The 14,623-nt window shown below is 46.7% G+C and overlaps 3 protein-coding genes and 1 long non-coding RNA gene across 7 annotated transcripts in view; 2 read left to right on the forward strand and 2 right to left on the reverse strand.

Moving 5' to 3' along the window:
* The window catches only part of SPATC1 (spermatogenesis and centriole associated 1), a 74,750-nt gene extending 70,309 nt beyond the window's left edge, over nucleotides 1-4,441 (forward strand). The window contains exon 5 of the mRNA XM_072602659.1: nucleotides 3,939-4,441. Within this exon, the coding sequence (XP_072458760.1) occupies nucleotides 3,939-4,268 (330 nt within the window). The 3' untranslated portion in view covers nucleotides 4,269-4,441. The remainder of the gene's footprint in view (nucleotides 1-3,938) is intronic.
* Nucleotides 4,442-7,767: 3,326 nt separating this feature from the next.
* Nucleotides 7,768-8,199, reverse strand: LOC140500265 (uncharacterized). Its single transcript, XR_011965677.1, has 2 exons — nucleotides 8,048-8,199; nucleotides 7,768-7,864 (listed from the first exon to the last, which is right to left on the reverse strand). It is a non-coding gene; the product is annotated as an uncharacterized lncRNA (long non-coding RNA).
* A 46-nt stretch (nucleotides 8,200-8,245) lies between these two features.
* LOC140500262 (sphingomyelin phosphodiesterase 5-like) lies at nucleotides 8,246-12,771 on the forward strand. 2 transcript variants are annotated; one of them, XM_072602665.1, is made up of 8 exons: nucleotides 8,246-8,776; nucleotides 8,931-9,969; nucleotides 10,068-10,140; nucleotides 10,697-10,837; nucleotides 10,929-11,018; nucleotides 11,274-11,337; nucleotides 11,423-11,558; nucleotides 11,768-12,771. In XM_072602665.1, exons 2-8 carry the CDS (start codon nucleotides 9,097-9,099, stop codon nucleotides 11,912-11,914), a joined length of 1,524 nt encoding a protein of 507 aa, XP_072458766.1. In that variant the 5' UTR covers nucleotides 8,246-8,776; nucleotides 8,931-9,096; the 3' UTR covers nucleotides 11,915-12,771. The 2 variants fall into 2 exon arrangements, with proteins under 2 accessions (XP_072458766.1, XP_072458767.1); XM_072602666.1 differs by having other exon boundaries at nucleotides 8,738-8,776; nucleotides 8,893-9,969; nucleotides 11,768-12,316.
* The window catches only part of OPLAH (5-oxoprolinase, ATP-hydrolysing), a 36,790-nt gene continuing 34,090 nt past the window's right edge, over nucleotides 11,924-14,623 (reverse strand). For 2 of the 3 annotated variants that reach the window (XM_072602656.1, XM_072602658.1), the window contains 8 exons: nucleotides 14,296-14,480; nucleotides 13,864-14,010; nucleotides 13,590-13,724; nucleotides 13,308-13,457; nucleotides 13,060-13,217; nucleotides 12,816-12,976; nucleotides 12,465-12,562; nucleotides 11,924-12,168 (listed from right to left, as the gene is read on the reverse strand). In XM_072602656.1, the coding sequence (XP_072458757.1) occupies nucleotides 12,022-12,168; nucleotides 12,465-12,562; nucleotides 12,816-12,976; nucleotides 13,060-13,217; nucleotides 13,308-13,457; nucleotides 13,590-13,724; nucleotides 13,864-14,010; nucleotides 14,296-14,480 (1,181 nt within the window). In that variant the 3' untranslated portion in view covers nucleotides 11,924-12,021. The remainder of the gene's footprint in view (nucleotides 12,169-12,464; nucleotides 12,563-12,815; nucleotides 12,977-13,059; nucleotides 13,218-13,307; nucleotides 13,458-13,589; nucleotides 13,725-13,863; nucleotides 14,011-14,295; nucleotides 14,481-14,623) is intronic. The other variant, XM_072602657.1, reaches the window with a different exon arrangement.

A 14,623-nucleotide genomic window follows, 5' to 3' on the forward strand; every position in this document is an offset into this window, starting at 1 on the left:
GGAAATTAGCCACAGAAAGAGGCAAGACATAGGAGGATAGCTAGTAGGCTCTAAATAACTGCCGCTGGGTTGATGGATCAATACACTTGGGTTTTCCCATGTGAATAAATAAGACTCTTGAATCCTAGATCTCACTTAAGAAGCTCTACAATTTCTGGAATTGAATAAAATTACCACATTGGCCTTTACAAAAAGAAACATTTGAGACTGTGATGTTCAAACTTGGGAACTCCATTGTCCTTGATGGTAAAAGAGATTGGGTGTTGTTTTGCTTAATTTTTGGAGATCTTCTCCATTTTTCATCTATTTGTTCACATTGCTTAAATGTCCTCAAAATTCTTTACTTAGTTGACTTCCTTGTCAAGTTTTCTTTAAACTTACTTTTCCTTCTACTGCTCTTCTCCTTTATGAGGCAATACAGTTCCTAATATTCACATAAGATTGTACAAATGAGTTCATATTCTTAACTACATTGCTTTGACCACCTTATTTCTAAGGTTTTCAAGTGAGGTCATTTCTAGGCCTTTTTGGTCCCATTTTGTAACAATTTATTTTCATTGGTTAAATTTTTGCAAGAAATGGTTATAATCTGTTTCAAGGCTCTTTTCTCCATTCCTTTCCCTTTTTTTTTTTTTTGGCATCCATAACTTGTTTAAATAGGTCAAGCTGGAATTGTTTTACTCACTTGTCATATCTCATCATCTTTCATTCTTTTACTTTTGTATTCATTTTAATCTTTGACCTAACAAATCAGTAGTCTAACTATACACAGACAGCTCATTTAGTAATTATGATCCCCATAGCAATTATGAGCTATTTCAGATCTTGAAATTTCATCAGTTTTTTTATGTTAATTATAATCTCCATATCCAGCACTTTCTTTTCTCCAAGATGTTATTCTGGGTTTCTAGATGTGTCTTTGTTGTCATCTATACCAACATTTTGACCTTTCTCATTCCTTAATATTGAACTGTGTCATTAGTGTTTGTTTTGGTTTTTTGGTTTTGTTTGGGGGGGGGGGTTTGGAGGGAGGCCTTGGCTATCTTCCCCTATGTTCATCTTTCTTTGAATCCACCTATTTTCAAGCTTTTACTAATTTAATTTGTAGGGTTTTAGCCAATTCGTTCTAAAATTTCTTTATCTCCTTTTCTGAAGCACATGTTGGCACATAAGCTACAATTATTTTCAAGAAGGTCTTTTTGCACATATTTACTATAAGTACTTCAATACAGGATGACCAAATGTCCTCTTTTAACATGTTTCTTCTTGCCTTTGCACACACAGTAAAGCTAACCCCACCATCTTCTTCATTCACTTTTCCAAATAGAACTTGTGAGCCATGCTTTTTTATCTGGTCCTTCCCTTCATCTTCAGATTTCAAGGATAATGAGAATCTCAAGACTTCACTTCCTCTTATAATATTCTACTTGTTGGTCGATGGAGAAGGAGTTTACATACAATGTACCAACAGTTTACAAGTGGTCATAAAACTAATTCTTGGCACCCTCTTTCTTCCACACTGCCATGTTGAAAGCTGCTCACAGAATGTGGGTCTTTATTTTGTATTTTCCTTTGTTTTATGGGTTCCCATAGCTAAAAAGTTCATGAGTTTCTCCATATTTAGCTAAGCTAGTCCTCAGAAAGCAAGTAAGGTCTGTTGCCAGAACCATTCTCAAAACCTTTACACCATGGTAGGAACTTCTAGAGCTTACTCTCTGCTGGCATGACCTTCAAAAATTTAGAATCATCTCAAAACCACAATGAAGCATTGGAGTAGAACCTTGGAGAGGAAATACTGTGGTTCTGGTTATTTAACCATTTTTCTAACCACTTGACAGTGCCATCATCTAGCCTATATTTCTCCATTTCATCTATTAAGACATGAAAATTAGACATCTTCCTGAAGCATGAATGGTATACCTCTGATCAAGTCAAATAATCTAATTGGAAAAGGAAAGGGTTAGTCTGTTACGATTCATTCTTAAAGAAGCTATCCTAGACTTTAACAAAAATCCCTTTCTTAATGCTGAGAAATCATATCTTTGATGATACCTTCTTGAATTTTGCCAGGAATTGAAGTCAAAATCTTTCGATGCTAGGCAGAATATCTTTTTCATTAATGGAGACATTTGTTACTTTCCAATCCCATGGCACCTCTTCCTTTCTCCAGAATTTGTTTCAAATTTCACCAATAGTGGCTCTGTAGTCTTATATAAAATCTTTTCATTTCCTTAACATTCATAGAATTGTAGAATTCTAAATTTGAAAAAGACTTCAGCAGGCAGCTCATTTGACTCATGTCTCCAACAGCTACACATTATGGGACGAGTGGCAAGTTGTTCAATCTCTAATACACCAAATGAAGTACCCATACTTCACAAAATTGTTCTAAGACCTAAATAAGGGAAAATGTACGAAGTTGGTTTTTCAAAACTTTGAGTTGATTCATCTGAGTCTGGTACCTGAGACTCATTAAGGGTGTCTAGGTGCTTTCTCACCATCTTTTCCCTTGCCTTGGATTTTAATGTCCCTCTTGTTAACCATTTTTGTTCTAGCCTTACCAATTCAAAAATCATTCTTTTTCGATAGGGAAAAGAGAAAGCTGAGTTGAATGGTTCTGCCTTCTCTCCCTGAACAATTACAGTAGTTTCACCAATCCAGAAGCAGGGTCCTTATTATTTCTTTCATCACTGAAGCTCTTGCCCCTAACCTAGCTAGAAAACAAATGAACTATTTTAAAACCCTGCTCCTTGTCTTAAGTTTTCGTCATTGTCTCTACTTATTCTGAATGTGAACATCCCTGACATTCTAATGCCACTCACTGTCCTACTTTGTTCCACAGTTCCTTAGCTCTCCTTACTTCCATCTCCCATGCAAATCTTTTAAAAACCTAAGGAGTCAGTGAGTTCCTTGTGTATCCACATTGGTATACATAAATCACTCCCCTTTCTCTTCTTTATCACAAGCCTTTGTGTTATCAGAATCTCATTCTTGAGGATATTCTAGCTTTTTTGAGCTGACTTCTCCTGTAGGATTTTAGGCTATAGGATCTTCCCTATTCTTTCTCTGAATTCTTGGAAATCCATTATCCCAAAATCTAAGATGGGCTTTATCCTCTACATAAATAACATAGTTTATGGAGTGGTCATATCCCCCCAAGGTTGCCATCATTTCTACTTCAGCAGCTCCTAAACCACTAGAATCAGGTTCAGAATTGCAATTTGCCTCATAGCCTCCTCCATGGTTTCCTTTACTGGACCTCTCTCCAGGTCACAGCACTAAGCAGGAGGGCCTTCCTCCCCTGACCCCCAAAGGCTGGGCTCTTGGCCCTCTTCTCTCACTACACTGGCTCTATATTTTCTAACCAAGCAGCTTGCTCAGAAGGGTAGGAGAAAAAAAAAGTCTGTCACTTCACCTAAGTGGGGAAATCTAGGGGGTTAAAGTTAGTGGGCTTTCACTGATCTTTCTAAAACTTTCCTGCTTTAGCTTTATCTGTGCTTCCTTCAAATTGAATTCTCTTCACTTCAAGTTGAAGGAACACCCTGCTCTAGCAACATTTCCTTCTGCCACAGTCGTGTCTAAATGTCTTAGACTTCCCTGTTCCCACAGGCCCCTCCTGTCAGACCTAATGAACTGAGACACAGAAATGTATCCTTAGCATTTACTTGCTCTTGAGCACCCCCTTCCTCTCACCCTAAGTCACCCTGAAACTTCCTTTTCTTCCCACTACCAGATGAACCCAAGCCCCTTCTTTTCTCAAATTTCCTTGTCTCTCTCTTCTTCCCTTAGGTCTCCCTGATTTCCCCCTCCCTTCAGACTTCCCTAAATCACCATTCCTTTCTCTCCTCACAGACCTTCCTCCTCCCCTTCCCTCTCAGGTTCTCAAGACACCACCCCTCTGAAGCAGACCCTTACCCCCTCCTTTCCCCCCTTCCCAGGCCTCCCTGAAAACTTCAGATCACAAGTTGGATGAAGAACTGTGCCAGACACTCACTCAGCGTTATGTGAGTGTCATGAATCGGCTGCAGAGCCTGGGCTACAATGCGCAGGTCCACCCAGGGCTGACGGAGCAGTTGGTTAATGCCTATGGTATCCTGAGGGAACGACCAGAGCTGGCAGCCTCTGAAGGTGGCTCCTACACCATGGACTTCCTCAAGGGAGTGATCATAGAGACAGTGCCGCCCAGCATGCTCAGTGATACCCTGCTTCTTCTCTCCTGCCTCAACCAACTCTCCCAAGATGATGGCAAACCCATGTTCATCTGGTGACTGAAATCTGCTAAACACCACATGCTGGCACCAGCCCCACCCTTATGCTGGTGAACTGCCTCTTAGACCCTGGGCATGGCCACCATGGCACCATGGGCAAGGCTCTTCCTCCCCTGGGTTCCCACACACACACCAAGCAAAGCTATTAAAGCTATTAATTGCTAGGCAAGGAATCAGTACTCCTGGGTTTTTGGTACCCAAATTCTCATTAGAGGAAGATAGAGGGCATTGCTAGAATTACCATCTATCTCTCACCATGCTCTCAGGGTTTGACAATGGGATTGGCTTCAGTGTCTAAAAAGGTACTTATCCCAAAGTTGCCTTTTGCACCATTTTAGGCCTAGCTTAAACCCCAAGAAGTCCCAGACTTGTGGAATGTTAGTAGAATGGGGAAGATAGAATATTTTTGTGTGCCTTTGGGTGAGTCAGTCACCAGAGTATTTACTTCTTCAGTTAAGGGACAAAACAATCCATCTATCCCCCTCTCTCCATCCACCTTTCTCCGTTCATTGTCCCTGTCATGTTCCACAGTTCTCTAAGAATAAATAATGGCCCCTTCCCTTAGTCACTCCTATAACCCACATTTCTATGGGACAGAGGGAGACCTTAGAGCTGAGAATTAGATTAGTTTCCTTTCCTCCCAGCTTCTTCAAAACAGACCAGAACCTAAGAAGGCTTGAAAAAGAATGAGAGCCCAAAGTGGCTTCTTCAAAGATTTGGAGAATTCATCAAGGCATAGTCACCATGTAGGTCCAGAGCACTCCAGATTCATTCAAAACATGAATCCCATAAAACTATATCAGTTAAACTCTGGTAGGCCCAAGGATCAACTTTCCCTCCCACTCCTGACTGAAATGAATGGTGAATGGTTAGTTCAATTTAAAGGTATTAATTCCTCTTGAAGCCTTGCTTTCCCTGAGTCACTTTTCAGAGGTCTCATGGCTGACAAAACCTAGAGGATCGATTCATGAGACCAGAGGTGAAAGAGACTTTAAGGAGCATTTCATAAGAGAATCTGGAAATTCAGAGAGATTAACTGATTGGCCTGAGGTCATCTAGCTAGTAAGGCTGGGCTTTGAATGCTGGTCCTCTTGATTCTAAATTCAGTGCTCTTTCCACTCTGCCCTAATATCGAAACATTTCCCAGGAGAGATTTAGTCTTTTACCTTGAGGGCTTTTAGGAAAAAGTGACCTTTAAATTTAGGCCTAAGGAATGGGTAGGATTTAAATATGCAGAGATGAGAAGCAGGTCCTTCAGAATAGAAGGAAAGTGCATTTTCTGTGCCAAAGCATAGAAATCGGCAAGAGCTGGGATTATAGAAAAGATCACCCTATGATGAAGAGGAAATATGGTCAGAAAGTCAGATGGTAGGAACCTTGAGTAAGAAATATCGATTCCACTTAGTAGGCAATAGAAAATTATTACTGGGTTTTGAGCAGTCAGTGTAGTGGCCTGTAGAGGTTGAATTGGAAAAAAAGAGTCTGGTTATGTGAGGAAAGGAAAATAAATGTCTTTGTGTCCTTTCAGGGTCTGGCTGAAAGTTTGAAGTGATAAGAAAATTTTTACTTATTGTATTCCCTAGAGTTTTCTTGTGTTCGTCCTTTGTTCTTGAAGAGGACCATGACATCAAGATAATAACATGACTTGCAGTTGACTTCAAATTGAGTGAGGGAGGGCTGTGCAGGGTCACCAACTTCACTTTCTTCTCCTGATTTGGATCCAGTGGCCTGATATCATCAGGACAGCTGGAGAGGGCCCAGGATGCAATGGGAGACCCACTTTGAGTGAGATACACCCATTCCATGAATGGGCTTTTTGAAGTAGTTCTAGGGCCTAGACAAAAGTGTTACTTTGACACTTTCACTTTTTCTTTCTTTTCTCTCTGCCTGTCTCTGTCTCCTTTTCTCTTTTCTTCAGGAGAAGTCACATAGGATAAACAGTAACAATGGAAAAAGAGCCAGGTGCAGGTGGAAAGAACAGATTTGAGTTCCAGCTTTGAACATCACCAACTGTGATTTGGGAAAAAGTCAATTTTTTCTAAGCCTTTGTTTCCTTATCTGTGAGATAAGAAAAGAAAATCCTTTCTAATATCCATTTCACCAAGTCAAAAAATATTCTGTTATAAAGTGTAAGATATTTCTATTGCTTAGGAAATTAGTGAACTGAAGAACTAGACTTGAAAGATTTGATTTCCTAACCTGGAGAAGGCACTGAGATCAACAGGTTCTATATTGCACTTTGAACTCATTGGAAACAGAGAAAGATGGTTACTCCAACATCCTTCTAAAGTCTTGAGAGCAGGGATGGAGTATTGCTTGAGAGGAAGGGAAAGGTAGACTCACCCCAACTGTGTTTTAGATTTCAGTTTGACAAAAGATATTCTGGATTTGGACTAGAATGGAATTCAGTGGTAGAACCATCCAGACCCTACTTGAGCCTAAGAGAATCACAGCAGCCTGGATCTCTTATTTTAAGACAGATTAATTAATGGAGATGTGGTAGAAATATTTTTTAAACACTTTCATTCACCCTTTATATTTTTGAGTTGATTTTTCTCCCTCAATAAAGTACCTTACTGAAACCAAGGTGGCTCTGTGAGGGAGAGGTGGGCTACAGGTGAACTGTAGGCATCACTGATGATGGCACTGTGATATCACACCCCTGACCAGTACAGAGTGAGCTTCTTCAGCAGACCCCCTAGTTAGAAAGTAGACCTGGGCACTTAGTGGTTAAAGCAAATAGAGCAGGTCTTTTTCTGCAGACTTATGCTGGAATCTTTCATAGTAATACATTGTAATAACCCAACCAGGTGGTAAAATGGCCTTTACCTGGATTCTGGAGGTAGGAATAAAGAGGCAGACAGAAGAAAAAGATATTCTAGAATCCAAATAAACAAGACTTGGAAATAGTAAATTTGTGAAGTGAGGGAAAGGGAGGAGTCCAAGATAATACCAATAATGTTTCAACCTGGATGAAAGTATTGAGCAATAGGAAGTCAGAGGGAGTTTGGTTATGTACCTGTTAAGTTGAGGTGGGACAACATACAGAAAATATAAGTGGAAATGTTCACTAGGCATTTGGAAATTTAGGTCTGGAGATCAAAGCTAAAAATTTGAGAGTCCTCTGCCTAGGTGTCTAATTGACAGTGGTCATAGTTGAAGCTAGGTGAGTGAATGAGATCTCGGTGAGGGAGTAAGTAAACAAGGTGATCCCTTCAGCTAGATAAGATTCCCTCCAGAGAGCTAAGATCTCTGCCTGAATCTTTACAGTCATTTATAACCTTTCTCACAGTGTGCTGTCCCTCATACCTGTTTGTATAGTTGTGTTTCTTACTCTATCCTTATAAACTTCCTGAAGTCAAGGACTGTCATTCATTTATAAGTCCCCTTCTGCTCCCAACCTAGGGTTGTGCAGAATGGCAAACCTCAATAAATGTCTGAAAAAAATGCAAGTTAACAAAGGTCAGATTTGTAAATAACTAACTCTAGTCACAGCTTAGCTTGACCTGGTTTAGTTATTTAACTTGGAGGTGGGGTTGCATTCTGATGCGGGAGGCCTTTGCAGACCCAATCGCTTTCGATTCCCTTCTTTTTCCCTGGAAGGGCAGGGATAGGCAGTATGAGATAACAATTGATAAACTGGATAGATAAATTAGTAACACCCTCAAACCCACCCCAAGGCTTCATAATTTTGAGACTCAAAAGATGAACTAATAAATTTGCTCCCTCCAAAGTCAGAGTATTTCAGCCCCAGGCCCAAAACACAAAGCTCTACCCACGTGGCACCAGCTTGGCAAGGGTTCCCAAACTAATTTCTCTTTTTTCCCCTCTTCAATCCACTCTGGCAGCACCGATTCCTCCTTTCTCCTGTTTTCTTTTACCTGCTGCTGTCCAGGAGGTTGCGCTAGAGATCAATGCCAGTCTTACCCGCCTGTCAAATGGAATAATCAAATGGCTTAATCTAGAGGTGGCAGTTTGAGCCAGCCTTGGAGCCAGGAAACTCTTGCCGCGTTTGAGTCCCTCCTACGACATGTACCGTGCGACCCTGGGCAAGTTTCTTTACCCCAGACCCTCCCTAAGACCCTTAAGTCGCAGAGGTAATGCCCACTTGGATAGCGGCAATGTCTGGTGCCGGGGGCATCTCAGTTCGTATCCACAAAGAGGAACTACCTTTGCTACGTTGGAGGGCTGGTTTTTCCACTAGAAAAGGTGTCTTAGAAGTCTCAGAACTAGGACTACAAGGCACCAAGCTGCGCACCACGCAGTGCACCGAGATGCTCTTAGGTACCCGGGGCTCCATCTCCCTTGAAGTCCGGGGTCGGCCTGCCTATGCCATGCCCAGGCTGCTTCCCCGCAGCAGCAGGCGGGACAACCGCCCAGGGCCCCCGACTTTCCAGCCTTATCTGGCCCGGGCGGGACCTGCCTGGCAGGAGCGCGGGGGCGGGCTCTCGTCTTCACTTTCTCTTTTTCATTTTCCGGCTTCCGTTGCCGCGGTCCTCCAAATTCAAGTAAGTAAAGCGATGTGTCTCCGGGACCCCCTTCCCGACCCTCATGCCTCTCCCACCTTGGCCCTCCGGTCCCCTTCCTGGAGCCCCCTCCTCCCACCACTGTCTCTTCTGTCCAGGGTCCCTGATCACCCTCACCCACTCCTCTGCCTTGCAGTGTCCTTTGGACAGATGATCGGCCTCCTCCCAGATCCCCCAGCTCGGGGGAAAGATGAAGTCCAGAGGCAGAGCCAAGCCTGGTTCTGAAGAAGGCAGAGCAGCCTCCTCTCTGCCTGCGAGACAAGTGCCTCCCAAGCAGGGTCCCTCCCTTCTCTTCCTCCCCAATGCAGGCCCCGAGTCCTGGTGCACCCCCAACCAGCTGGCCCCCGAGGCTGGAAGGGCTGCGATCATCCCCATTCCCACACCCCGCCCTGCATGTTCTGCACAGCCTGGCCCGGACCATGCTCTTCCCTGCATACTGGGCCCTGGACAGGCTTCTGGTCTGCTGTGTGCCCACTCCCCGCACTCCATTCCCCCTTTTTACTCCCTTCCCAAGGAAGTGGTGTCATTTTCTGGTCACCCTGCTAGGGGCTTTAGCTGCCCTGCTTCTGCTGCTAGCAACTCTACCCCTGCTGCTCCTGGGACTGCTTTTCTGGTTACCTCTGCAGTATTGTCGACGTCCTTTCTGCTACCAGCCACCTCCTAGGAACTGGACACCCCCCTCACCCTGGTGTCCTCCATCAGATCCCCATCGAAGCTTTGGCTTTCTCAGTGCCAACCTCTGCTTGCTGCCCGATGGTCTTGCTCGATTCAGCAACCTGCAGCATAGCCAGAGGCGGGCAGAGTGTATGGGCACTATCCTACTTGGAGGAACCAAAGGGCTCAGCTATGGGTCCACAGGTTCCACTCCTCCCCAGAACAGTTCACTGGTAGGGGAGTTGATATCAACCCTACCCGGTAGCCTGGACTTTGTGTGCCTTCAGGAAACATTCGATGTACGGGCAGCAAGCAGGTTGGCCCAATGCCTGGCAAGCACTCTAGGTCCTGTGATATATGACGTGGGGACCACCGGCTTCTATCCAGGACCTCAGCTCAAACTACTGGGTAGTGGGCTTTTGCTGGTCTCTCGATACCCTGTGCTGAGTGCCTGCTTCTTGCCCTTCCCAAATGCCCGGAGGGAGGATGCACTTGCCTCCAAGGGATTACTCTCAGTTCAGGTATGCAGTATTCCTAGGGGCCACTTGTGGGGATCAAGGGCAGGGGCCAAAGATTGACCTAGGCCCTGGGAGAGATGGCAATGCCCATGGTGTTGCAGGTGCAGTTAGGCATGCTGGACAAGCGGAGGATTGTGGGCTACCTGCACTGTACCCATCTGCACGCCCCTGAGGGTGAGCTAGAACCCAAGGCTAGAATGTCTTTTAGGGGTGTCCTCAACTTCCTCTTGTGGCTGCTAGAGAAAGCAGCACCAACACACATCAGCTGGCACTGGTGAGGTGACTGTTATCTGAGTAACTCTGGTCTTCAAAATTTCCTCAACCATTGTCTAGTCTTTCCCTTAACCCATGTCCCTACCCCTTCCCCCTCATCTCCAGTTACAAGGTGGTTTGTTCTTATTATTCTTCCTTTCTACCCCTTGTGGTTGAGATCCTTCCCCCCTGTCCTCACGGTTGCCATCCCTCCAAGCCCAGGCCCTCCCCCACAACTGACTGAGTCACATCCTCTTCTATATTGTCCTATGTGACCTCTGCCTGAATTCATAGGCTCAGTCCTCTTCCCCTACATACTTTCCTCCATGGTTCCTCTGTCCTTCCTGCCTCCACCACCCAGTTTTCAGGCATAGTTTATTTCTCTACCAAGTCTCCACAGGGTTACAGAATCTAGTTGGGGGAAAAGGGGCAGGGGAAAGGGCAGCAGGTACTCTGGCCCATTCCCTGCCTTCCCCAGAGGACTGGGCCATTCGCTGTGAGCAGCTTTCACTCCTGCTGGGCTGGGTTGAGCAGTTTGAAACACAGAATGACAAGGAGGATGACACTGTCGCCTTCAGTGTACTCATGGGTGACCTCAATTTTGACAACTGTTCCTCAGGTATGGGGCAAAGGCCAGGGGAGGAAGGGGGGAGGTAGTTAGCCCTCTACCAACCAAGTTATCATTCCTTTTCCTCCCTTCTCTCCTAAAGATGATGCCCAGGAACAAGAGCATGAACTATTCACCTACTTCACAGATCCTTGTAGGTTGGGGCCAGGCCAGGAGCAGCCTTGGGCCATAGGTAGGAGGAGCCAGGGTCCCAATCACCATTCCCTTTCTACCTCAGCAGGAAAATCATAGCACATCCTTCCCTTCCACCAACAAAAATATCCCTGGGCAGTGGGGTCCCCACATCACTCTTTCTCAACTGGAGGAGGCCAAGGCATCCCTCTCTTCTGCCCTGGAGCCCCAAGCTTATCCTTCCTTCCCCTGGACCTGAGGGGACCAAAGGAAAGCAAGGTGTGCTCTGCACCTCACATTCCTTCCTGGTCCCCAGGAACCCTGCTGAGTGCCCCAACGCTCCACTGCCCTGTGGCCTGCTGTCCTGAGAAGCTGAAAAGGTAAGTGTCCCTGGAATGGGGTCTGTCTGCTGCAGCACCACCCTCTCCCTAATAATACCAGTACCCCCTTTCTTTATTCCTCTAGAGCTCTGGAACAGCAGGATGGGAGAAATATGTACCTTGCAGGCCCCCCCACTGGGACCCTCCCCTCGGCATCCTGGCAAGGCAGAAGAATAGACTACATCTTGTACAGGAGAGACCCTATGACCCTTCTCATCCCAGTAAGTGCCCTGGGGGGTGCCAAAGTAATCTGAGGGACCGGAGAGATAGCATTAGATTTTCCACTTATACTGTGAGACCATGGGCAATTTCCTCCTGGAGAACGGAGGAGTTACTCTGTGTTCACTAAAGTTCCTCCCCCCCAACTCTGATGGTCTGTGGGAAAGAGAAGAAAGAGAATCTTCCCTCATGTAGAACTGCACCCCTCTAGGCTGCAGAGCGAGTGACTTTCAGCACATGCCTGGCTGGCCTCACTGACCATCTGGCTGTAGGGCTACGACTCCGGGTAACCACAGAGCCCAGGGCTACGTCAGACCTGGACAAGGCCAACACACAGAAGGAACAGACTGAAAAATGAAGCAAACGGTGACCTTGGCTCCTCCCCGGCCCCACCCCTTTGTACTGGGCAACTTCAGGGATCTTTATTGTTGCCGCTGCACGGTGCTCCCCACCCCACCCCACCCCTCACACGCCCTCCTGTGCCTGTCGGTACTCGTAGACGCTGCCTCGTTCAGGAAAGCAGGTTGAACGGGGTGGGGAGCCCGGGGCAGGGGCTGGCTCCTCAGGGCTCCCATAGCCACCTCCACCAGGTGTCTTCAGGCAGAAGGTATCCTGAAGTGACACAGAGAGAAAAGACTGAGCCTAGGGGAAAGAAGATGAATCTCCCTTCCCACCTTTTCCTCCAGTTTTATTCTGGCATCTCCTTTTTATACTCTTCCCTTTCCTTAATGGAGTCAAATTAAACAATGAACACCAGCAATCCCGAGGTCTAAGGCTCACTTTATGGGCGCTTGGGAGTGAGAGTGAAATTTTCCTAGTTCCCCAAGTCCCTAGGTATATCCTTTTTCCTTAGACTAGTGAACAGTCCCCTCAAATCTTATTCCCTCCCTTCCTCTTCAGCCCCTTACCCCAGGGAACACGGTCACAGATGTTTTCCCCCCCAGGCTTATGGTCCGTCCATCTTTTCGGATTAACAGATTGAGACCAGGGGCTCCAGGTTCTCCCCCTGAAAAAACCATAACAGGAAACTGAGCGAAAGGGAACATTTCAAGATAAGACCATCTTTTGTCATAGCTGGACTTTGCATCACTCTGCAAAATGTGACCATAGCTCCTTACAACCCCTCCCCTGTAGTATGGGGGCCCCTTTGGTCATCCCATGAACGTCACCAAATGTAAGGAATGACCTCAAGTAGAATAAAGCTGTGGAACTTGTTGGGAGTGGGAGGAATGAAGAAGGTTGGGAGGGAGAGGTCTCACCATGGAGCCCATAGGGCTGGAAGGCTCGTCGCTCAGACAGGACTGACAGCTGGGCTTTTTCTCGGAAAACAAGCTCTCTTACCACACCATCCCCACCTTGGAAGCGGCCCCTTCCCCCTGAGCCCTCCCGTAGCTCAAAACGGCGAAGAATCACAGGGTACCTGGAGGAATAAAGATGCTCCGTCTGGTTCTTCTATCTCACCCACCTCCTTAGGGTAATTGCCCCAACATCATAGACACTCACCGACTCTCCAGAATTTCAGGGTCAGTGATTCGGGTGTTGGTCATGTGACTATGGACCCCACTGCGCCCATGCCAGCTTGGTCCTGCTCCTGCACCCCCTGCCACTGTCTCATAGTAGCCCATGTGGGCATTCCCTAGGGTTACATTGTTCATGCAGCCCTGAGGAAAGGGGAAAGGAATTTGGTGTGAGGAGACCAAGCCAGAGACACCCAGCCCATTCCACTCCTCATACGAGAGCCTTCTCCAGACCTGAGAAGCAGCACAGGCTCCAAAGGCAGCCAGTATGACATCCACTACCCGCTGGGAGGTCAGCACATTGCCCCCAACCACAGCTGCATCTGGAGATGGATCCAGGATGGAGCCCGGAGGGATCACTACCTGAACTGGAGCCAGACAGCCCTGGGGGGTTAGGGAGAGGGAGCAGAAGAGCTCGATAAGTGGGGAATGGCCTCCAAACACACCCCTGGGTCAGAAGAACCACATACACACACATACAGAGTTCAGAGGATGTTACACATTCAAGTGACCCACCTGATTCAGAGGGATGTCCTGGCCCACCAGACAGCGCAAGCAGTAGATGAGAGCTGACAGTGTAATGGCTCGGGGAGCATTTAGGTTGCCAAACACCTCTGGACCTGTGCCACTAAAGTCAAAGATGGCGCTGCCCTGGGGTCAGAGGACTATGTGTCATGTCATATCCTTACTAGAACAGAATACAAGCAGCCCTAGCCAAAGCACAAACATCCCCGCTTCTCGGCTGAGCCCACACACCTGCCCCTGACCTCTCCCTCAACATGGACCCTACCTTTCCTGGGTCGATCTTCACTAGAAGGCGAATGGGGGTGCCATCATCCATGTGATCCTCTGCACTCACCTCCAGGGGCAGCCCTTGTGCCTGCCGAGCTCCCCCAAAGGCCTGGAGCATCTCCCGAACAGCCAGCTCTGCATTAGCCTAGTGAAGGAGACATCATTCAGAGACCACCCTATGCTTCCCCACTGATCCCTCCCAGTTATTACCCAGAAGACAGCTCCTGAGAGATTCTGTGATCCAGCTTCTGCTCAGGTTCCTCCTCCACCCCTCACCCAGCTTTACAGATCTTAGCATCACCACCTCCACCCTTTCTCCCAAGTCCCAGAGCCCTGGCCTCTGCAGGCACTCAGGAAATGTTTGTTGAATTAATGTAGATGAACAGTACTGGAGTAGGATTCCCTCACAGCCCATACCTCCTGCTCTTACCTGGATGTGGGCCATGTAGGCCTGTACAACATCTAGTCCATACTGGCCAATCAGTTCCCCTACTAATTGGATCCCCTTCTGATTGGCTGCCACCTGGGCCCGGAGGTCAGCCAGGTTATCATGGAGATTTCGGGTACCACTGCAGCCAGGAATCTTTCCTGGAGCCCTTAGTATTTCTGTCACAGCTGGGTGCAAGAAGGAGATAGGGGGAGGAAAGAGGAGGGAAAGAATCATGGGGATCACCGGCTAATCTGCTCTCCCATCCCTTCTTCTCTAGTACCCCACCTTCTTTAGACAATGTGCCTAAGTTCCCTTCTGACTAGTGCTC

Source organism: Notamacropus eugenii, chromosome 4, assembly GCF_028372415.1.
Source record: "Notamacropus eugenii isolate mMacEug1 chromosome 4, mMacEug1.pri_v2, whole genome shotgun sequence".
Taxonomy (NCBI): Eukaryota; Metazoa; Chordata; class Mammalia; order Diprotodontia; family Macropodidae; genus Notamacropus; species Notamacropus eugenii.